The following is a 24,664-nucleotide window of genomic DNA, read 5'->3' as shown; positions in this document are numbered from 1 at the left end:
TAGATGTGTTGTCTGGAGTCATATATTTAACAACAATCAATAATAGTTAATTTCTATGATTCCATAATTAACATACTAGCTAGTGATACATTTCCTTGATCTTCTCTTCTTCCAATAGTATTTTCCTTTTGCCAACATTGAGTAAATACAATTCTTAGTACTTTCAATACTTACAAAGTTAAATGTAAATATTTTTCTAGTGTTTATACAAATAACATTAACATCAGTGTATAACATCTTTTCTAATCAGCTTATGTTTCAGTTGTATTTGTGAAGAGTCATTTTATTAAATCACCATAGGTCCTGTTTTTGTCGTTCTTATTTAAGCTTAGTTTCTCCTCAAAAGTGAAAACATTCTTATCAATTATAATTTTCTCAAAATTAATTACATTTAAATGTCCAGACATTCCGCTCACATAAACCATCCCAGTATTTTTATATTTCTCATTATGTAAAAAGAAAAACTAAAGTATTATACTACTTATAAATCACATCCCTCTTACTATAGAACCCATCTATACCCAAAATTTATCTATTCTTTTTGCCATATTCAAACAAGTGTTTAGTCATATAGTACTCCATCCAGTCAAATCATCTGAACTCTTGAATCTGACTTTAGCCTTCTTCTTTTGCCAGACAACTTTCTGTGTCAGTGTGTTCAGCTTACCAGAGAATTCTTCCTGTATTTTATGAATGTAATTAGAGCTGGGGAAGACAGATTAGGTGGGGTACTTTTGAGGGGGAGTTTTGCCCCATTATATTCATTAAAGAGCTTCCACTTTTCTTCTCCCTCAATCTCTCTTTTCATTTTTTGTCTCCCAAACTCTAGTAGTACTCCTGGTATCTCTATAATCCATTTTGTCAGATCTTTTTTCTTATCCTCTAGTCTAGTTTATTTTGAAGTCCTGAAATATAAAATGCCTTTTCCTTTTCCAATATTATAACAGAATCTTGCCAATTTTTATTTGCCTGTGCTAAGCTGTACTTCCTTTCATTTGTAGCCTCCATCTTTGGGTCACTTTCCTCTTATTTGTGTTCTATTGTCTGATTTATTTGTTCATTCTTTATTGTCATTTTCTGAGGGTTTTTTAGTTGTGAGCTTAGGTTAAAGATGTGCTCATTTATGTCATCAAAATTATTTTTAATCTCATCATGATTTGAAACAATTGTCATTTGAATTAGGTGCATCATTGCATGCATTTCCTCCTGGAAGATATTTGCCTTGTCTTAAAGTATTACTAAGGGATGCAGTGGCTCAGTGGGTTAGGACGCTGAGCTTGTCGATCAGAAGGTCGGCAGTTTGGCGGGTCGAATCCTGAGTGCCGTGTAGCAGAGTGAGCACCTGTTACTCGTCCCAGCTTCTGCCAACCTAGCAGTTCAAAAGCATGTAAAAATGCAAGTAGAAAAATAGGGACCACTACGGTGGGAAGGTAACAGCGTTCTGTGCACCTTTGGTGTCTAGTCATGCCAGCCACACGACCACGGAGATGTCCTCGGACAAGCGCTGGCTCTTCATCTTTGAAACGGAGATGAGCACTGGCCCCTAGAGTCGGAAACGACTAGCACACATGTGCGGGGGAACCTTTGCCTTTACTAAAGTATTACTCCTGCAGATCTCTGATATTCCAGGCTGGGAGCTTCAGAAAAAAATCTTGGGTATGGTTTCCTACCACTTTTAGTTAGGTATGCAACATCCATTTTATCTCCCCCTCCGAATAATCTTCCACAGGTACCACAATCCCCATATATTAGTTTTATCCAGCAAACCAATCTTAAGGTCCAAACAACAAATTCTTGCACAGTTCTTATCTTTATGTATGGTCTTTATAGTCCAATGTGTTTCCAATTGTCAACCCACTACTAAGAGCAATATTTTATAACGGTTCTTCTGCTCAGGGGTCTTACAATTATTAATCAACCAAAATTTGCAGTCCAAAATGTTCAACCACCCAAGAGCAATTCAGTAGCTTCCCCCCAGGAGAGTAGCCAAAAGTCAAGGTTTTTCTTTCTCTGCAAACAATTCTTGAGCCTAAAAAAACCATAGCTCATATAATCCAAGAAGCTCAGCAATTTTGGCAACAATTGTAGATTTCACTCTGTAGTAGATAGCCCAATGTATTCTCTCTCCTCTGTTCCCAGCTGTTCTCTGTTTAGCTGAGAGTCGCTGAGGATCAAAGGGACAGGTTGTTATCTGTTTCTGGATGTCTTGCCAGTTTCTGAGTCAAGGCAGCTATAGTTTTAATGCTCTAATACACCATTAGGTGTTGGCAACTGTTCATTTTCCCACTTTTAAAACAAAAACATATTTTCTTATAATTTCATCAATACTCTTTCAAACAGAAGGTCTTAACAATTTCCAGTTTTCAGATTTATCCAGACTATAGCTTTATATTAAATTCCATTTCAATATGTTTCTGTTCCCCATAAAAATTAGAGCTGCTTCCGTCTATGGAAGGGTGGGGCGATCCCCTTCCTTCTCACTTTCAGAGGATTTTTGCTTCTTGGGGATCTTTTCCAGGAAATTAGTTGCAAAATAGAAGAAAAAAGATTGATATCCTCACCCAGTTTCAAACACGCTGTTCTAGTTGGTGCTTTTGTACTCTGGCTGCTTGAGCTAGTCACTGAGGTGCAGCTAGCCTTTCTTCTGTCAGTTTGGACACCTTACCCCCAATCAACCAGATTGACCGCCATCTTTCCATGATCCACAGGGGGCCCTCCTCTTTTGTTGCCTCTCCCGGGCGACTTTAGACCCATTTAAGGTCCCCTGGCAGGGCGAAATCAGCCGTTGGGTACGGAGCCCCACAATCACTCGGCTGTGTCGCTACAATGCAAAACTAGTTAATTTATTTATTTTTTTAATTATCAAATTTCCGTATCACCCATCACACATGGTTGACTCTGGATGGATTGCAAGTAAAACATCATATAAAAGCCATAGTTAAAAACAAAATTAAAAACCAAATTGAAACAGAGATAAATGGAACAATTGAAATGTTAAAAGGCAGAGGGAGTGCCTTTAACCCACCAACATTTCCCCCACCCCATGGTTGCATGATATATCCCATGCAGTGGTGGGATTCAAATACCTGAACATCCGGTTCTCTGCATGGATGCAGGCCTGGGCCTCCGAGGCCTAGAACAGACTTCCGGAAGTGATATCCATGCACTTCCAGTGGGCCATTCTAGGCCTGGGAGACCTCCTCCAGGCCTCCAAGGCCTAGAATTGACTTCCAGAAGCATGGGTTCAGTTGGTTCTCCAAACTCAACAAAATTTAGCTACCGGTTGTACCAAACCAGTGTGAACTGGCTGAGTCCCACCACTGTCCCCATGCCAGTTGGCAGAGCCAAGCCTTGAAGCTCTTCTAAAAGGCTAGGAAAATGGAGGCCTATCTAGTCTCCAGGTCAAGGTGTTCCACAGGGCAGGGAACAATGGCAGAGAAGGCTCTCTTCTTAGACCCCACCAGTCAAAATTCCTTAACTGATGGGGTCCACAACATATCTTCCTTGCCTGTGTGGTGATGGGTTAGTGAAAAGAAATGGAAACTCCTGAAGGAAGATTCAAATCCTTGTATTACAGGCTGGTACTAAACCGTGTTCTTACATAGTTAATTGAATATGGTGAATATTCTCTCCCAATACAGTATTCAGGAAAAGAAATGCTACACTGCTATACAGCAATGCAGCCAATGTGTAAGATTCTAATTTTAAATATTACTCTATTAAATTTGAAAACAGTTCCCTTCATTCATTCTTCCTGATGAACCCTGGCAGTGACGTGTCAGTCCCAATTTGTCTAACTAGATTTCTCAATAAGCAGATACTACATAATGATGTGAAACAACCCGGAAGACAAATATTATCTAGCTTAAGGTGGAAAACAGGCTTTGAACTCTCAAAAACCATACAAAAACTCTCAGAGAGGCATTTATGAGGTTTATTCCAATGCTATTATTTTACAGGTAGAGAGGTGGCACATACATTTTATTTAATAAAATAATACCCTCACACAGTTGAAAGATAATAATTAAAATTAGTAATTTAACTTGTTTATTTGTTGGCTTCTTTTGTAGATGAAAATAATTTAGCAATAAATTACATTTGTGAACAACCCATTTCCTGGAAAAAAAATCTGATTTTATTTGCTAAAATGAAAGAAGTTTTAAGGTGAGTTCTGAGTCAAAGTTATTCTTTGTGCTGCTGTAAAATGTTACTTCAAAAGGAATGGAGAATTTTCCAGAAACTGTTTTCTTCCAATCATTTGAGTATTTCTTTAATTCCTCTTATATTGTTAAGAAAGCAAGCATAAAAATGTATCAGCATTTGACTGAAATACAGGTAGTCCTCAACTTACATTAGTAACAGAGTCTGGCTATTCATATTGGAAATCAAGAACTACATTAAATGAAATGCATACTTAACCACCTCCCTGTCCCTGCTTTCCCCAATGCATTCGTTAAACAAATACATGGGACACTGTAAGGAGACTCAGAGATGGGGGATAACATGGGAGGCCTAGTCCAGGCACAAGCACACAAGGACGCTTCCCCTTCCCTCTGAGATATCCCATGCTCTGCCCCCTGCCCCCTGGGTTCCCCAAAGCCCTTAGGACCTACCTCACTCCATCTCTATTGCATACTTACCTTTTGAAGATATTGAGAGTCCAAGAATTGGAGTAGAGAAGGCTGCTCCCTTGCTGGGCTGTTGCAGGGACATGTGGCACAATCAAGAAATCCTGCTAGTTTTGCTTCCCTCACAATTCTTTCCTCCCCAGCCAGTGTAAATCAGCACAATTTCTTCTAAGCTCCCTGAATGCCAGTGTAATGCAATTGGGCTTTTGGTCCATTGCAATCCTTAGCTTCATTGTGTTACATTGGCACTCACAAATGCAATTTTGCAATCCTTAGCTCCATTGCATTATGCTGGCATTTGGGAAGCTAAGGTTTGGGATGGACCAAAAGCCCTATTGCTTTATCCTATTGTTTAGGGAACTAGGGATTCCTAGAATACCTTAGCTCCCTGAACACTAGACTAACACAACAGGTTTTTTTTGTCTGTTGCAATCCTTAGCTCCCTAAACATCAGTGTAATGCTTTGCCCCTTTGAAAGAAAGAAGCTGCTTTGCTGAGTTACTCCTCAAAGCATGAACATTTCCTTCTCATGCTGGATACAAAAGCCTGCATTTTGTAATCTGGCTGAGAACAATGCAGTTACTTTGCACAGTACAGCAGCTCATGCTTCACAACAGGCTGAAAGGGAGGCTGCAAGAATCCTCCCATGTGACATCCTCCTTCCCAGCCTCCTGAGTTCTACAAATCTTCAGAAGGTAAGTGTGGATTTGTGAGGGGTGGAAGAGAAGTGTTTGGAATCTGGTGGGGAACAAAGAAGGCCCAGTGCTTTTGGGGACCTAGTAGGGCAGGATACAGGGTGGTTAGATATGTGGGTGTGCTGAAGTGTCTCTGCAAGGTTAAGTATTCTACATCAAGGCTTTTCAACCAGTGGTATGGGTACCACCTGTGGTACATTGGCACCTGGCAGGTGGTACGTGTTGTGATTCAGGGTCAGCCTGTGGGTCCGGCAGCCGGGTCGGATGACTCGGATGACTCAGACGAGGGGGAGGAGGAGGGTGTTGAAGACGAACTTGCTGATGATGGCTTGGAGGCTTCGCAGAGCCCCCAGCCAGGCCCCTCTTCTCAGCTGCGCGAGCCCGACAGTGCGGATGATGATGACCCACAGCTGGCCCTGTTCAAGGACGCCCGACGCAGGAGGCAGTCAAGCAGGAGCAAGCAGAGAAAGGCTGTGGGACTCCTCGGAAGGAGGCACAGGGAGGCCACGCCCTGAACTCTAATAAAGGGAGTGTTTGGGGAAGGGCTGGTTGCTGAAAGCAACCGCTCCGTTTGAGGATCAAAGTTCCGGTATCTTGTTTCATGTTTTGTTGCTTGTTTGTGTAATAAATCTTGGCAGACGTTTTCCAGCCTCAGACGCTCTCCAGCCTCTGCCGTTTGTACAGGGGTTGCCTTTCTGCAAGGCCGGTAGCAGGCTGGTACAGAACAGTTTGCTTTCAGCCTCCCACCCCTTACAACTATTATGGAGCAGCTTCGTGCCGAGAATGCTCAGCTCACTCAGCAACTCACTTTGCTGGCAGCTCAGGTGGCTCAACTGCAAGCGCAGGTTCATGCTGCACCCCCACCCAGGAGAAAATGCCAGGTAGCAATGCCGGACAAATTTACAGGTATTCCTGAACTGTTTCCTGCTTTCCTGGGACAATGCCAGCTCTTTATCAGCGTGAGAGCGGCTGATTTCCCCACTGACCGGGATAAGGTGGGGTTTGTGTTAAGCCTTCTTTCGGGGGATGCAGCTCGTTGGGGCACGCCTCTGCTGGCTCAACCTAGCCCATTGTTGGACAAATTTGTGGGGTTTTGTGACCATATGCGTCTAATGTATGAGGACCCAATTAAGACGCAGACTGCCACCCGACGCCTGAAAGCTCTGAGGCAGGGTCAACGCCCCCTACAGGGCTATATCAGCGACTTCCGGCTGCTTAGCCAGGATTCCGCCTGGAATGAGGCTGCGCTCGTGGATGCCTTCCAGGACGGATTGTCGGAGGAGATGTTGGATGAGCTGGCCCGTGTGGACATTCCCTCAGACCTGAATGGGCTGATCCATCTTTGCCTGCGGATTGATGCCCGGTTGCAGCAGCAAAAGAGTCGCTGTGCCACCCCACAGACCCCTGCCGCCCCTGTTGTGCGTGAGCCCCCAGTCCAAAGGGAGGAGCCAATGGAGCTGGGTGCCGCCAGGTCTCGTCTATCGGTGACGGAAATGAACAGACGATGATCGGGGGGGTTGTGTTTTTACTGTGGGGACCCTGGACATTTGGCTGCTTCTTGCCCAAAGAAGCGTCAGCGGGCATCAGTGACCGAGTCTGCCCCGAGAAAGACCCCTACTTTGCTGTCGGGAAATGCCCCGAGCCCGATCTAGACGGTGTGAGAGATCGGGCGTCCCACAACAACAACACCGAGCGACGCCGTTCCGATGGTGCCTGTGAACCTCCACGGCATTTGATTTTGGAGGCACGTCTGATCCTTCCTGGCAAGCCAGAGGGGATTCCAGTCCATGCCTTAATTGACTCTGGGGCTACCACAAACTTTATGGACTCAGCCTTTGTGGCCAAATGGGCTGTTCCCCAGTGTCCGGTGGATCCGCCCATGTTAGTGGAGACTATCGATGGTCGAGTGCTCCTGTCCGGGCCTATTACGGCCGCCACGCAACCAGTATGTATGGCCATCAGTTCCCATGTGGAGGCCATCTAGTTCTACATCACTTCGGATCTGCACTTCCCCGTGGTCTTGGGACTGGCGTGGCTCCGGGCGCATGACCCCCAGATCTATTGGTCACAGAACTTGGTCACCTTCCCAAGCTTGCAGTGCGTGGACCACTCCCGCCATATCTGTGCCGGCCAGGTGGAGGGTTCCCCAGGGGTTTCCTTGCCTCCCGAACTGTCCGACATTGCTGATGTGTTCAGCGAGTCAGAGGCGGATCAATTACCCCCGCACAGGCCCTATGACTGCTCCATTGACTTAGTCCCTGATGCGCCTCTCCCAGTGGGGCGTTTGTACTCCATGTCGGAGCCCGAGTTGGCTGCATTGCGGGACTTTCTGGAGAAGAATTTGGCTCGCGGTTTCATCCGGCCCTCGTCCTCGCCAGTGTCTGCACCCGTGCTCTTCGTCAAAAAGAAGTCGGGCGAATTACGGCTTTGCTGCGACTACCAGAAACTCAACGCCATCACGGTGCGCAACCGTTACCCGCTGCCCCTCATCCCCGAGCTCTTGGACCGACTCCGGGAGGCTAAGATCTTCACGAAAGTGGACCTGCGTGGAGCTTATAACCTCGTCAGAGTTCGGTCGGGTGATGAGTGGAAGACGGCGTTTGGTACTCGCTATGGACATTTCGAGTACACGGTGATGCCGTTTGGCCTGACCAACGCCCCCGCTGTGTTTCAGCATTTTATGAACGACATCTTCCGGGATTTGTTGGACCAGTTTGTCGTGATCTACCTGGACGACATCCTGGTCTACTCCCCGTCGCGTGAAGTGCATCATCAGCATCTCCGTCAGGTCTTGCAGCGACTTCGAGAACATCGGCTGTTTGCCAAGTTGGAGAAGTGCCAGTTCTACCAGGTGACCATCGATTTCCTGGGTCACCGCATTTCTCCTGAGGGCATCGCCATGGAGCTGAGTAAGGTGGAGTCGTTGCAGAGTTGGCAACCCCCGCGTCGCGTGAAGGATGTTCAGCGACTTCTTGGATTTGCCAACTACTACCGAACATTCATCCCTGGCTTTGCTGCCTTGACAGCCCCCCTCACCCGGCGCCTGCAGAAGAAGACTCGGTTCCAGTGGAACGCACCAGAACAACAGGCGTTCCAGGCTTTGAAGGACGCCTTTATGAAGGAGCCCATCTTGAAGCATCCTGACCCGCAATGGCCGTTTGTCATGGAGGCGGACGCCTCCGACATTGCCATTGGGGCAGTGTTACTCCAGGCAACGACGCCCAGTGGTACCCTTTTCCCTTGCGCGTATCACTCTCGAAAATTGAACCCCTCAGAGCGCAACTATACCATCTGGGAGAAGGAGCTGCTGGCCATCAAAGCGGCGTTCGAGGCCTGGAGGCATCATCTGGAGGGAGCGCGGCATCAAATCGAGGTCCGGACAGACCATAAGAATCTGGAAAGCCTGCAGACCGCTCGGAATTTGAACCAACGCCAGATCCGGTGGTCTCTTTTCTTTGCGAGGTTTGACTTCCGGGTTCGGTACATACCAAGCGGGCACAATCAGAGAGCGGATGCTCTGTCCAGGAAGCCCGAATATACCCGAGTGGAAGACAAGCTTCTGCCCAGGACAGTGATCCCCGTCGAGTCTTTTGCTGCGGTGCGGGAGCCGGTTGATATACGGGCTCGGATCCGGGAGGCACAGCAGCAGGAGGCGTGGGTGGCTCAGCGGAAGGAGGAGGTGGGGCCAGATTCGCCTTGGACGGTCACGGATGGACTCTTGTATTATCGTGACCGGCTCTATGTTCTGGGAGGGCCACTCAGGGGACTCGTCCTCAGCCAGTGTCATGATAACCCGGCAGCGGGGCATTTTGGCCTGTTCAAGACCCTGAACCTGGTCTCCCGTACCTTCTGGTGGCCCCGAGTCCGACACGATGTCCAGTCTTATGTCACCTCCTGCATCCCATGCAGGCAGGCCAAGTCAGCGACAGGGGCCCCGCCTGGATTACTGCAGCCTTTGCCAACACCCAAGAGACCCTGGGGGGCTGTGTCCATGGACTTTCTGACGGATTTACCCCATCCTCTGGTTTCACGACAGTGTTTGTGGTGGTGGACATGCTGACCAAGATGGCGCACTTCATCCCCTGTCGCGGCTTACCGTCAGCTCGCGCCACTAGTCATATGTTTATCCAACAGGTGTTTCGGCTGCACGGCCTCCCCGATAGAGTCGTCTCCGATAGGGGGGCCCAGTTTACAGCCCACTTCTGGCAGGAGTTGATGCATGCGTTGGACATCAAGGTTTGCCTCTCGTCTGCGCATCATCCTCAGACTGACGGGGGAACCGAGAAGGTCATCGGTATCCTGGAACAGTATCTGCGCTGCTACGTCAACCTGCAGCAGAACAATTGGGTGGACTATCTGGCCATAGCTGAGTTTGCCTTTAACAACTCGCAGCACACCTCCACACAGATGACACCGTTCTTGGCCAATGTGGGTTATCACCCCCGGTTTTTCCCCCTTTCTCCCGTGGACTCACCGGAGCCGGCAGCGAACGACTTCATGGCAGAGTTACAGGCGATCCATCGATTGGTGCGACGGCAGTTGGAGAAGGCCAAGGCCGATTACAAAAGGTTTGCTGATCGGTCAAGACGGGATACGCCTCCACTATCGGTGGGGGATCGGGTCTGGCTGTCCACCAGGAACTTACCGTCCACACGGCCGGCGAGGAAGTTAGACCACCGATATTTAGGACCGTTCCCAGTCGAGGCTGTCATCAATCCGGTCGCCTATCGCTTAACTCTGCCACGTTCCCTGCGCGTGCACCCCGTCTTCCATCGGTCTCTGTTGGTCCCCGAGCAACCGGCTTGTCCACTCCGCCAAGCGGAACCTCCCCCATCAGGACCTCGTGATGGAGGCAGCACCCCCGAGTACGAGGTCGCCAGCATCAGGGATTCCCGTTGGCTGAAAGGTCGTTTTCAGTACCTGATGGAGTGGAAAGGGTACGGGCCGGAGGACTTCACCTGGGAAGACGCGACTGCCGTTCATGCCCCTGCGTTGGTGACTGCTTTTCACGAACAATTCCCATCCCGACCGCATCCGGATCGGCAGCCCCGGGGGAAGGGCCCTGCGGTGCGGGATAGTGTTGTGATTCAGGGTCAGCCTGTGGGTCCGGCAGCTGGGTCGGATGACTCGGATGACTCAGACGAGGGGGAGGAGGAGGGTGTTGAAGACGAACTTGCTGATGATGGCTTGGAGGCTTCGCAGAGCCCCCAGCCAGGCCCCTCTTCTCAGCTGCGCGAGCCCGACAGTGCGGATGATGATGACCCACAGCTGGCCCTGTTCAAGGACGCCCGACGCAGGAGGCAGTCAAGCAGGAGCAAGCAGAGAAAGGCTGTGGGACTCCTCGGAAGGAGGCACGGGGAGGCCACGCCCTGAACTCTAATAAAGGGAGTGTTTGGGGAAGGGCTGGTTGCTGAAAGCAACCGCTCCGTTTGAGGATCAAAGTTCCGGTATCTTGTTTCATGTTTTGTTGCTTGTTTGTGTAATAAATCTTGGCAGACGTTTTCCAGCCTCAGACGCTCTCCAGCCTCTGCCGTTTGTACAGGGGTTGCCTTTCTGCAAGGCCGGTAGCAGGCTGGTACAGAACAGTACGTGACCATCCTAGAAAAGTGGTAGCAGGGGAGGGGAATGAGCTGAACTGGTGGCAGCACTGCAGAAGCCTGAGTGAGAGATGGCTGGATCTGCAGGGCTGTCAGGGCTCAGCGGAAGTGCCAGGATCAGTGCCAGGCTCCCGCTGGAGCTCGGCGCTGATCCTGGCACTTCTGAGCCCAGAAGAAGCACCAATAAGCTGGAATGTTGCATCATCTCCAGGGTTTTGTGATTTACATTCAGAAGCTTGGCAAATGATTCATATTTATGATGGTCACAGTGTCCCAGGGTCATGTGAAGTGACCAAAACCTGCTGCAACCACCCAGCAGTCGGGGGGAATAAAAAACAAATACCCCCCACCCCCACTGCCAATCCTCAACAGAAATGCTCACAACAATGAAAACCTCGGACAGGAGGAAGAGCACTGCTGGGCTGGCAGGCAGGTGTCTTGCTTGGCTGTGGCCTGGGGGGGCACTTTTTACAGTGTCATTGTAACTTCGAACAGTCATTAAGCCAACTGTTGTAAGTTGAGGACTACCTGTACTTCATCACTTTTTTCCTTTTTTTTGGTCATCAAGTTTTTGACACCTTGCTAGGTGACTGGTGGTACTTGGATATATTTTTCCTTGATAGAAGTAGTAGGAAGGAGCAGATTATCTCTTTCCTATAGATCAGCAATCATATTTTTTGCAGTACGGTATTGTAAGCTTTGAAGAAGCATCCACTGACATTAATAAAAGCTGTTAACAGAGTTTTTAAATGTTTATAGTTCAAAGAGAGGATTGGGTAGAAAAGAGGAATATGGGAACTAAAAAAGTGGATTGCCTTGAAAGAAGACAACTGGGTCAGGAACCATGAGAGACCATATCTGGCATACTTCGTGGTTGATTGGAATATTATTTAAGAACATAAATATTATTTATGTTTAATGGCAAAATACGATTTACTAAAAACAGAAGCAAGCAAGGTGTAAGGAGGAGGTAGGTGGGAAGACAGGTTATAAAAACAGTCTTGCAAAAAGGCAAAATTTTGATATCTAGATAGTTGTTTTGTAAACTTTGAAAGGGGAAACAAATTTCATGGCATGTTCATTTTCTTTCTTCTGTTATAAGTGATGCATTCTATATCTTTTTATTACAGGAATCTTTTAGCTCTTGATTTTGCTGATGAAGATTTTAAGACTGGCTATTTTTTAAAGGATTTCAAAAGAAATACAAAATCTCAGAACAGCTTGAAGAAAATGCCATTATTTGACTTAAAAGAAAATATGCACAATTTAAATAGAAGCATCAGGGATATCATGTTTTTAAATAATATTGTTTTAAAAGCCAGAAAGGCATGGCAAACTGTCAAAATGAGTACTGTCCACAAATTCTCTTTCCTGCCTGAAAAATATAGAAGATACTTAACTTCAGTGGAAGAAGTTCCATCATTGTTATTAAATTTTCTGCTTAAACCTGCAACAACCGACAATTTTCCTGAGAAGCTTCTGGTACTTCAGAAAATCTTTAGTATCATAACAAATAGCAGGACTAATCATAACTATCTATTGATCTCTTCCCTGACTAACCTGATGCAGAAAATTCAAAATTCCATTAATGAATCTCAGTGGAATGAATTCAACACTTATTGGCATATTGTTGAAAAACTGAGGTCTGCAAAATGGAGTAATACAGACATTCTTATATATAGACAGATTTTAGATATATTACATGACAATCTGTATGCCAACCATGATAACTTTGGACTTCCTTTGAAAATAGAACTTGAGCAAATGATTAAATTTGTAAATCATTTATTGAAAAAGTATGATGCAGGGAGCATCAAGGCAGCAAATGTTTCAATGGTTTTAAATACTATTTTGAAAAGTTTACAAGTGTTAGAGGACCTGGAGAAAAAGTACATCAGTGAATTCATTATTGTTAATCCTCTAATGAATACCAACAATAAAAGTGTACAGAAATTATTTCAGATAATTAAGAAAGTTATAGAGATACTTTCTGATCCCAGTCAGATAGAAGCATTTAATGTTAACAAAACTGATACCCTCCTCAGATTTTCACAAGCCTTACCTTTGCTGGATTTATATATAACTCCAGTGTGGCATAATTCTTCAATACAAGCAAAAGTGTTTCAACTCTTGTATTTAGCATCAAGCCTTCTTCAAATGAGAAGCATTCAGGCTGACAACAGCTTTTCAGACTGCACTGTCAAAGACTTCCATCTCATTGCAGTTGAAGTGTTTTTCAATAATGCCACACTAAAGGAAGCCTTAAGGGAAAGCAAATGTAATTTTCTTTTCTCTTCTCTGGATTTTGAAAACCGAACAACCTATCACTATATGTTTACCCAATTGTTTCAGCTTACAATAAAAAATCTCAAATCAGCATCACTTTTTGAAACAGTCCAGGGAAACAAAAGGAAACACTTCCCAGGTGAATTTCAGTGTCTTGTCAAATTATTAGAAGTTTCATCTAATTTTCTGTCCAAATCAATTGGGCTCCAAAAATACCAGAATTCCTGGATAGAAAAGATTCATAAAAATCTAAGCACCTTTTCTCTTAATCTGTCTCAAAATAAACTGACTTGCAGAGAACCATTGCTTAGCTATATCATTGACAAAATTTCTGCTTTAGACATTCAGAGTTCTTTTATTTTGAATGGAACAGTAGCAGATTTTCAAAATATCCTGGATAATCCATCAGTTTGGAATCAAACATTTGTGCCTTCTTTTTTACTACATAATAAACACCAAAAGATTATAGCAAAGATTTTACAAATGAGCAAAAATGTTGTTAATCAATCAAAATGGAATAATTTTTCAGAGATCTTGAATGAGACTGCAGAAATATTGAACTCAAAACAGAATGTGACAAATACAAAGCAGTATATTCAACTGCTAGAAATGTCCAGAAAAGCACTAATTCTTGTTGGCATTGGATTAGCCAACAAGGAAAAAGAAACATGGGGCATGAAAGAGGTATTAGATGTGTTAAGATTGTTCCTAAATTCCAATTCTGACATAAATTACAAAACGTATCTTAGAAAAAATATTAATACTTTTTTATCACCTATTGATGCTCTTTTTCAAAGACTTTTCTACATTAATCCTCGAGAACAAATCAAACACAGATTAAACAAAACTACAAGAATGTCAAATGATTTGTTTTTATATAGGATCAACATAAAACTTAAAATGATATGGAAAGTTATCCAGAAGATGATGTCTGTAGCAACTACCCAATCTCCAGAGGACATACCATGGGCTTTTGATTCAAGAGAAAAAATTCCTTTGACTTCTTCAGATTTTTTTCTTAAATCTTCAGTAATGAAAGCCATTCTGAGGCCATTCCTGACCCCTCAGAATAACTATCATAGTAAAAGAAATGTAAATCTGATTACTTATCTTTCACAATTAGTACAAAGAATCCAAAATACTACTAAGAAATCTTGGTCCCATGAGTTGGAGGCTTTTGTAAATATTCATAGAGAACTACGACCTGTAATGCATTGCTCACTTTTTTTAAATATATTATATAAACATCTTTCTTTACTTAATAATGCTTCTAACCTTCATTTTAAATCAGAACTGCAAGGGTTAACTCAACTTTTATCCCATGTACTACCAAAATATAATGAAGAAAACCCACATATTAACACTTCAGAACAAATTTATATTGCTGTTAGGAAGCTGTTATTTCAGCAAAGGTTTGGGCATCAATTTAACATCAGTCAAATAGAAGCTATCCCCCCATTGTCTAATAATAGCCACAAAATCTTTGAAAATATTTATGACATACTGAATCAAGGAGCAATTATACTGTCTGACAGCAAATTGGAAGAAACTGATAAAGGAAAAATTGCCACCTTGTATGGTTTTTCACAATTTCTGTTTCAAAAGGAATTTAGTGAATTTTTCTTAGGGGATAGAAATTTAGTTGAAACAAAAACAGTGGATATCTTATATTTAACTCTAAGTCCTTTATTACATAGTTGGACCAACAAAATGGGAGCACCACATAATTGCAATGCCCAAGATATAATTCACATAATTTTTCAAATGCTGTTTAAAAATATCACTCTCTCTGAAGTACATAACCAAAACCATTGTGAACTGCTTTTCTCTTCCATGGATTTTGAAAAGAGAACAAATCAAACATTTATTGACTTCTTCCTTTTCTCCATAAGAAATTTCCAGCAGACAAAATTAACAAATCTTTCCCAAAAAAACAATGTGCATTTTTCAAATGATTTGTTATGCATCATCAAATCACTACAAATTTCTTCTGGATTGCTTTTGAAAATGGATATACATTTTGATTTCCAACATCCTTGGATACATGAGATGTATGCAACTTTAGCAAAAATTTCTAAACAATTACCATCAATTAATTCAACTTGTTTCATCCCAGTTCTTGATGGTATAAATGATGTTACTTATAAACCTTCAACAATTTCCTTGCTGTTTTCAGGTAATGAAACAGAATATTATATACAAAATTTCATTGACAAATTAATAGACTGGAGTGAGTTAGCAATATTCTTTAAGCTGCTTCAAGATTTTGCACATGTGAACATTCCAGTGAATGAAGCCACCCAAAGAAATAAAGAAGAAAGCTCCATTCCATCTACAAGTAATTTTTCACAGATTTGCATTATGTTGTCTAAATGGTACCACACAGAAACTGAGAATGCAAGATATGGCTTGGAAATTATGGGAAAAGTTTTGGATCACAACAACTCAGTTCCAGAAATATTTAATGTCAGTATTTCTATTTTAAATCATTTGGATTTGCTAAAGGAGCTTAAAGGAAATCCAGATCCAAATTTGCTGTCAAAAAGAACTGAGCTGCAATATAAATTTGATCATATTAGGCATCCTTTTCTCATGATTGCAGAAACACTTCTAAACAAGACATTTTGGAAGGAATGGGAACAAGCACAATCTCCAAGCAATTTGATTGCACAGTAAGTAACATGTTTCATAATTAGTTGAATAAAGAGAAATTCATTCTCTTTTCAGCAGAAAAGAAATATTTTTGACTTGAGGCTGACATAAGAAATAATATTGTATAAAGTGTGTAGAATGATGCAGAATTACTGATGTCTGGCTCATAATTCTTTTTTAAAATGTGTATTTATGCATAATTGACAGGTTGACTTTACTACAGAGTAGCGACAGTGTTAATGTGTACTGATACTCTTGAGTATCTTGGTAACCTCATGTAATTGCCAAAATTCATTTTCTAATCAAATAGGAATTGTTCTATTTTCTCTTTATGTTGAACAGAGAATGACAGAGTTGGAAGGGACCTTGGGGGTCTTCTAGTCAAATCCCCTGCTCAACTAGGAGACCCTACACCATTTCAATATCCAATATAGTCTAAAAAAGCTCTAATGATGGAGCAGCCACTACTTCTGGAGGCAGGCTGTTCCACTGATTAATTGTTCTCATTATCAGGAAATTTCTCCTTAGTTCTAATTTGGATCTCTCTAGTTTGGATCTCTTTCTCATACCCAGTTCATTGTAGGGTTTAGCTCCAGACCCCTAATTATCTTCTTTCTAAGGCTTCAGCATCTTTTTTGTATTGTGGTGACCAGAACTGGACATAGTATTCCAAGTGTGGTCTTACCATGTAAAGCAGTGCTAACACTTCACATGATCTTGATAATATTCTTCTGTTGATGCATGCCAGGACTGCATTTGCTTTTTTTTGGCAGCTGCAGCACACTGCTGGCTCATACTTAAGTGGTTGTCCATTGTCACCTAGATCCCTTTCACTGTTAATGTTGTTGAGCCACTTATTTTATATTTGTGCATTTGGTTTTTCTTGCTTCAATGTAAAGCCTTACTTTTCTCACCTCTGAATTGCATTTTGTTGAATAGGGTTCAGTGTTCCTGGTCTGTCAAGATAATTCTGGCTCTTGAGTCCATCTTCCAAAGTGTTAGCAATTTCCCCCAGTTTGATGTCATCTGCAAATTTGATGAGTTCCCCTTCTATCCTCTCATATAAGTAATTTATGAAGATGTCGAAAAGACCCACTATATGCTTCCCTCCATGTAGATGTAGTTCCATTGAGGACTACCTGCTGAGTGGGGATTTATCAGCCAATTGTGAACCCATCTGGTGGTGATGCTATCTATCCCACATTTTTGTAGCTTACCAAGAAGTAGGCTGTGGTTTGCTTTGGTAAATGCCTTAGCTCCCTACAATGGAAATGTCTCGTGGCATTTGGTACTGTGAAAAGGATTGCTATTCAGCTAGCATAAAAGTAGTATGGAGAACTATATATGGAGAACTATTCAGGAGAATTGTAGATGTTGGATGGGAGCACAAGAGAATCTTGGGTGAGCAAAGGGGGACCAAAGAAACAGTAGGTCAGAGTGTGCCTATTGGAATCAAACCAGTTACCTCTCAAACACAATTACCTTTACAAAAGCCCCTTGTAGCAATTTCTCTTATTTTCCTTTTTGCTGCTGCATCTGTCTTGCAGCTCCTTCACCCTTCCTTCCATCTGCTTAGAGTCTACTTTTCTTCCCTTGTAAGGTAGACCCTTTCTCTAGTGGAGGTAAGAGGGTTATTTCCTTGCTAGTGAAACTTGCCAGTGTCTCTTAAGTCATGTTGACACAACTGAATCCCATCATCCCCACCCCAGCCACAAGTTGCTTCTCCCCTTTATAGCTACAGGGGATGGAGTACCAATAAAGCAGAGTATTGTTGACCCCTTTCATGAGTCATCATTCTCTGATTTGAACGTTTTATCTCAAATCCTCTTTATTCCCCAGTTTGTTTCCCATTACTACCTGTAGTCCAATCACCTGCTGTAGCAGGAAACTGTATATACCATTCCAGACAAATGGTTTCCCAATATCTTCTGCATAAATTGGCAATAAAAAGTATTCATATTTAGAAACATAAGCATAAAGCGAATATTAACTTTTTGTTCTTTATAGTTCATCTGAGATTGTTCAGGTCTGATGACTCTTGTTTTCAAGTAGTTGAATGTAGAAGAAAGAATAATAGAGTTGGAAAAGACCTCAGAGGTCTTCTAACAGGAGACCCTATACCATTTCAGACAAATGGTTGTCCAGTCTCTTTTTGAAATCTTCCAGTGATGGAGCACCCACAACTTCTGAAGGCAAAGCAATTCCATTGATTGATTGCTCTCACCATTAGGAAATTTCTCCTTAGTTCTAGGTTGCTACTGCATAGCCTACATGTGCTGCGCCACTCACACACACACATGTAACTGTGGTTTAGTGAGTTTATTAATATTCCCCAGCAATTCCCTTCACCAAAAACTCAGAACTGTCCCAGTTAAGTCCAGCCACAAGCAGACCAAATTTAGTCCACAGAGCAGTGGCTAATAGTCCACAAAGCAATTGAAAGTTGCTCAAACAAAATAACTCCACCAGGCAAAACTTAAATCCAAACACAAGAGACAGTGGTGGGATTCAGCCAGTTCGCACCACTTTGGCAAAACCAGTAGTTAATTTTTTGTTGCCCAGGCAACACATTTGAATCCCACCACTGACAAGAGAGCTCACATGGCAAGAAAAGTTCAGTGTCTTCAAGGCACAATTCCAAACAGTGTCAATCCAGAGTCAAGCAGGAATGACAACGATCAAACAAACAGCTAGAAAACCAACATGTTGTTCCCAGCAATGCCACCATAGCCAGCTTTCTGGTGCAGCCCATCAGATGGGCAGAGTGTTCTCCTCTTGAGTAGTGTGGTTGACTTCCACTGTTCCTGCCTTTTCTCTGCCCTGTGTGTTCTTGGATCACATGCCGAAGGCAGTTCCTCTTCCTCTTGATTGGCAGTCTGCCACTGCAAATTTTCCCCAGCCGAAGCCTCCTCCAAATCTCTTTTGGACAGCTGTTCAGAGACATCAATCAACCCAGTTCCTGACATGCCAGGAATGGGCTCAACCTCAGCTGAGCTAAATTTGAGGAGGAATCTGGGGAGTTGCCCAAGGGAGATATCACACTACACTACCACAGTCCCAGACAGATATCAGGCATTTTAGTTCCAATTAAAATCAAAGTAATTAATTAATTAATTTTCTTAATTCCAATTAAAATAATTGCAACATTCCAATCTTAAACATTTATTTAGCAGTCTCAATAACTTCACGATTAATCTTCAATTTTAAACTTAGAAAAAAAATCAAGTTTCTCACTCAGAAGAAAATCCAATCTAATCAGAACCAATCTCTATGGTTGTGTTGCACAGCTCACAGTGGGTTTTTAGGTCTGTTCATTTAGTTTGTTCATTAAAATTGGAAATGTTTTGTTAAACTAAAGTTTAAGATATTCATTTGGAAAGACCTGGCAGAATCTTATTGTTTGTTTGTTTGTTTTTAGCCCAAATCTAGTATAAAATTTAGAAAATGACAGATCATCTTGGTATTTTGTTAATTATCTCTAAAGTATTCAATGATATAAGTGAACTGATAGAAGTAGAAATCTTCTTATTTAAGATCTGCTAATTACTATAAAGCAACATTTTGGTACATTTTCTGAATTAAATTGGCTTAGTGCCACTCTAGGTAAATTGAAAACTTTTTAAAAAGTCTTTAATTGGAAAACATTCTTTAATGTGTGTAACTTCACATAAGACTGTTTTGTTCTGTTTTGTCCCAGGTTTCTGTTTTCAGAATTTGTAAATGTCTTCCTAAAAACATCTCATAATAGTAACTTCTCATCATATTTTATTTGCATAATGAACATGTTTCAAGAGCCAGACAATGAATTGCCAGGTAACACATATTTCCATAATAGCATACAATATATTTGTTTTTAAATCTTCCCCTTGTGAAAGAGTTTAATGGCAACTGGGTGCTTTATGGTGACATTGATGGCAGTTCATACCCAGATAAAAGCCAGGAAGCCTGATCAACAATAATTACCTTCATGAGAACCAATAGCAGCACATGGCTTAATATAACTGTGGTGTATATATTTTTTCATAAAAAATTATTGGGTACTTGTCTTAAGAAAAGAACTGCAGTGGCACTAGAAGTTGATGAATTAAAAACTTACAGAGAGAAACCTTCTTCATTTTGGTTAACACAGATGGATTTGCAACACTTTACATTCTGTCATTTTATTTTGTGATAGTGATTCTAGCTTAAACCTAAAAATGAAAATATGTTCTGATATTCATTCAAAGGAAAAGCTATTTGATGAAACAAACAACATCCTAAAGTTGATAAAAATATTTGATAGTTTAGAAAGTTTATTCCCTGGATGAACCTTAAAATGTTCTTTGGAATGAATAGTCAATTTTTTTTCTATGTGCTTGAAAAGAACTGAAACACAAAATGGAGTAATAAAGAAAAGAGTAGTCTGCAGTATTGTTTATTATGCATGAAGGTTTGATTCCTACTTCCTTCTTTTAAAGCAAGATTCAGCTCATGATGGTTAAATGTATTTTTTCCCTGAATTCTGTATACAAAAACTCTTTCATTTACAACTATTTTAAACAATAGAATTCAAATATATCTCAGTTGCCATTCAGTAAAACTAATCTAAGAGCCAAATGCTTGCTGGAACTGTTTTCATTGGTTTTCAAAATGCCTGCAGAGTTTGTTAGTGATAATGGAAATCTATAAAAACAATGTATTACAAAATACAAGATGATGCTGTTTCTTACAGGAAATTATACTCTTCCTCAAAAAATAAGAGAACTAAAACGAGTCCTTTTTATTTCTCAAAATACTTATGCCACAGTTCCAGAGGTTCTAATGTTAAAAGTAAGTAAATGTATCATTTGGATGTGAAAATTACCAATGATAGTTGAAAGTGCATGCTTAGCAAGTTTTCAAAGCTCAGCAGGCTGTTTTTGTAGAATAGCATTGTTAGGGAAATGGACAGAGAAGTGTACCCCTACGTGCCACTTCTCTGCTCCAAATTTTTCTCTCTCCTTGTTTCTTCAGTTATGCATCTAAAGTCCTGCACTGAGTGCAATTCAGGGTAGAACTGAAAAGGGGCTAAACTTTGTTTTCAGAGCTAGAAGAAACCAGTTTTTCACCCTATATTTTATCAGGACCAGCTCTAGTCATTAAATAATAGATAAAATCATATTCTGACACTCCCTATTTTTTGGCTCATGTTCCAATTTTGTTAGGAACTTAAAAAAGCATCCTTGTGTTCCCTTTTTCCTTTGAGTTTTTTAGCTTTACTGTTATGATTTTCAGCCATGGACATTTTTTTCTCAGACATTTTCATCCTATTTAAACAGTAAGTAATTTTACTTACATTAGTTCCCATTGTCATAAGGCAATAATTCTGCATAAATATATTTAATCCTTATGTAGGTGTACTAGTTCACAAATATGCTGTTACCTCTTGTAACTTTGATAAGCTGATAATCACACAATTCATTTGCTCAGGATCTTCCCGGTAATATTGCTCCGGTAATATTATCAGCTTTCTGAGGTCCATAGCTATAATTATATATATTTTTCATGATTTGCAACATTTGGTTAGTGCTGCTCACTACTACTCCAGTGACTTTGTGAATACGTATTTCAAAAAGTGTAGAAAGAAGAAGTTCCAAAGCAGCAAGGAAAGGTTATTATATTTTATACTCATATTGTGTACTTTAGAAGTCTTTTCAATTTTAGCGTCTCCTAAAATTTGGCACCCTGGGCAACTGCCTTACTTACCTAGACCTAGAATCCAGTCCTGATTATATGCAAAGGCTTCCATCATTGTCATGAAATATTATTTCCCTTCAATATTGGTTAGGCTTTTTTCATTGCTTTTTATTATTTATTTGTGACTAATTTTGTCTCTATTTTGATTGTTTAAAGCTAACCCATCTTCAAAACCTAACATCACTCCTTTGTGATTTCGAGAGTATTAGATGGTTGCAGCAAACATGCCAGCTCCCTGATGTTAGTTTTGCTGAGTTGTGCAGTCAAAGTGAATTCCACAAGAAGCTTCTTCATAGTAAAAACCAAAGTGGTCATGCATTGACCAATTTAATTAGCCACAGAAGACTCTTCCAAGAATTTCAGGAAATAATTGTTGGGAATCCCCAAAAGCTTCTGCAACAAATTAAGTGGTAAGATTCTTTGCATATAATATTTATTTATTTATTTATTTATTTATTTATTTATTTATTTATTTATTTATTTATTTATTTATTTATTCGGTTTATATACCGCCCTATTCCCAAAGGACTCAGGGCGGTTTACAAGGCAAAATTTAAAAACAATCCAATATTAAATTAAGTCTAGCCACAAAAATTAAATCACAATTTAAAAACATTAAACCCCTCAGTCCAGACCAGATAGCTCAAAGAGCCAGGTTTTTAGGTCCCGGCGAAATGAACGAAGGTTGGGGGCAGTCCGGAGTTCCGTTGGCAGTTGATTCCATAGGTCAGGCGCGCCCACAGAGAATGCCCTCCCCCTGTGGATCGCCCGTCGGCAATCCTTGACCGGCGGTACCCTGAGGAGGCCCTCCCTGTGGGAGCGCACAGGACGATGGGAAATTGACGCTGGCAGCAGGTGTTCCCATAGATAATCCGGGCCCATGCCATTTAGGGCTTTATAGGTCATCACCAGCACCTTGAATCTCACCCGGAGGGCAACCAGAAGCCAATGCAGCTCGCGGAGAAGAGGTGTTACATGGGAGTATCGGGAGACTCCCATCACAACTCGCGCGGCTGCATTCTGCACCAGCTGAAGCCTCTGAGTGGTCCTCAGGGGCAGCCCCATGTAGAGAGCATTGCAGTAGTCTAGCTGGGAGGTCACAAGCGCATGGGTGACTGTGCGTAGTGCATTTCGGTCCAGATAGGGCCGTAACTGGTGCACCAGGCGAACCTGGGCAAAAGCCCCCTGGCCACAGCTCCTATATGATCTTCCAAACTGAGCCGTGAATCCAGGAGGACACCCAAGTTGCGGGCCCTATCAACAGGGGGTAACACCTCACCCCCCATAGTTAACAATGGAAAAGATTGGTTAGTCTGAGATGCCGGTATGCACAGCCACTCAGTCTTGGCAGGATTGAGATGAAGCCTGTTTCTCCCCATCCAAACCCAGACCGCTTCTAGGCAACGGGACATCACGTCGAGGGCATCACTGGGTTGGTTTGGGGTGGAAAGAAAAAGCTGGGTATCATCAGCATACTGATGATACTCCACCCCGAAACCACGAATGAGCTCGCCCAGCGGCTTCATATAGATGTTGAACAAGAGGGGAGAGAGGACCGACCCCTGAGGAACTCCACAAACGAGAGGCCTCGAGGCAGACCTCTGCCCTCCCATCAACACCGACTGCGAGCGGCCCAGGAGGTAGGAGGAGAACCACCATAAAACAGCACCTCCCACTCCCAACCCCCTGAGACATCGCAGTAGGATACCATGGTCGATGGTATCAAAAGCGGCTGAGAGGTCTAATAGGACTAGGACAGAGGAACAACCCCTGTCCCGAGCCCGGCAGAGATCATTCACCAGCGCAACCAATGCCGTCTCTGTGCTGTACCCAGTCCTGAAGCCTGATTGGTATGGGTCCAGATAATCAGTTTCCTCCAGGAACAGAGGGAGCTGAAGTGCCACCACGCTCTCAACCACCTTTGCAAGAAAGCGAAGGTTGGAAACCGGACGATAGTTGTTCAAAATAGCTGGGTCCAGGGTAGGCTTCTTGAGGAGGGGCCTCACCACCGCCTCCTTCAAGGTGGCAGGGAAGGTACCCTCCCTCAAAGAAGCAGTTATTACTGCCTGGAACCAGCCTCGTGTCTCCTCCCGGGCTGCATATACCAGCCAGGAGGGGCAAGGGTCTAATAAACATGTGGCGGAACTCAGTCTCCTCATGATCCTGTCCACCTCATCTGGGGTCACAGGATCGAATTCACTCCAGGTAACATTCTCTAGACTGCTCGATTCCTCCCCGTCAGTCTCTGCCCAGTCAGAATCCAAACCGGCTTGAATCTGAGCGATTTTGTCCATCAGATGATAGCTAAACTCCTCAGCTTGCCCCTGTAAGGGCTCCTCCTTTACCTCCTGATTAAGGAGGGAGCGAGTCACCCTAAACAGGCCGGCCGGGCGATTATCTGCGGATGCGATGAGGGCAGCGAAGTAATTAGACTTCGCTGTCCTCATCACCGCGAGATAAGACCTTGTAAAGGTTCTTAACCGCAACCGGTCAGACTCAGACCGGCTGGATCTCCAACATCTCTCTAGACCTCGTCTCCGATGCTTCATCTCCCGGAGCTCCACAGAAAACCATGGAGCCCACCGGGATCTTCGCCGGGTCAGGGGTCGCAAGGGTACAACACAGTCGAGCGCCTTGGTGGCAGCCCTTTCCCAGGCATCCACCAAGGTGTCGGCCGGGCTGTGAGCGAGGGGGATAGGTATAGACCCAAGCACCATCTGGAACTGTTCCAGATCCATTAGGCTCCTGGGGCGGAACCACCTGGTCAGTTCCGCAGCCCAACAGTGGGGGGTGGCATAGCGGAAGACCAACCGCAGGAGGTGGTGATCGGACCATGACAGGGGGACAATAGATGGCGAGCCCCCTCCCAGATCATCAAACCACTGCCCAGATAAGAAAACTAGGTCGAGAGTTTGTCCTCCCCCATGAGTCGGACCCTGAATTACTTGGGACAGGTCCATGGCTGTCATGGAGGCCACAAACTCCCGGGCCAACTCAGACGACCCTCCCAGAGAAGGCAGGTTAAAGTCGCCCAGAACTATAAGTCTGGGAAACTCAACCGTCAACTCTGAGACGATGTCAAGAGGTTCGG

At 43.1% G+C, this 24,664-nt stretch overlaps 1 protein-coding gene across 1 annotated transcript in view; it reads left to right on the top strand.

Moving 5' to 3' along the window:
• The window catches only part of ABCA12 (ATP binding cassette subfamily A member 12), a gene marked incomplete at its 5' end in the record, with an annotated part of 277,161 nt that overhangs the window by 68,544 nt on the left and 183,953 nt on the right, over positions 1-24,664 (top strand). Inside the window, 5 exons of the mRNA XM_081312657.1 lie at positions 4,071-4,164; positions 12,051-15,878; positions 19,556-19,671; positions 20,570-20,667; positions 21,730-21,983. Coding sequence (XP_081168783.1) covers positions 4,071-4,164; positions 12,051-15,878; positions 19,556-19,671; positions 20,570-20,667; positions 21,730-21,983 — 4,390 coding nt within the window. The remainder of the gene's footprint in view (positions 1-4,070; positions 4,165-12,050; positions 15,879-19,555; positions 19,672-20,569; positions 20,668-21,729; positions 21,984-24,664) is intronic.

This window comes from Vipera berus (genome assembly GCF_964194415.1).
Source record: "Vipera berus genome assembly, chromosome: 1".
Taxonomy (NCBI): domain Eukaryota; kingdom Metazoa; phylum Chordata; class Lepidosauria; order Squamata; family Viperidae; genus Vipera; species Vipera berus.
The sequence above is the reverse complement of the archived record's forward strand: the minus strand, read 5'-3'. Positions and strand labels throughout refer to the sequence as shown.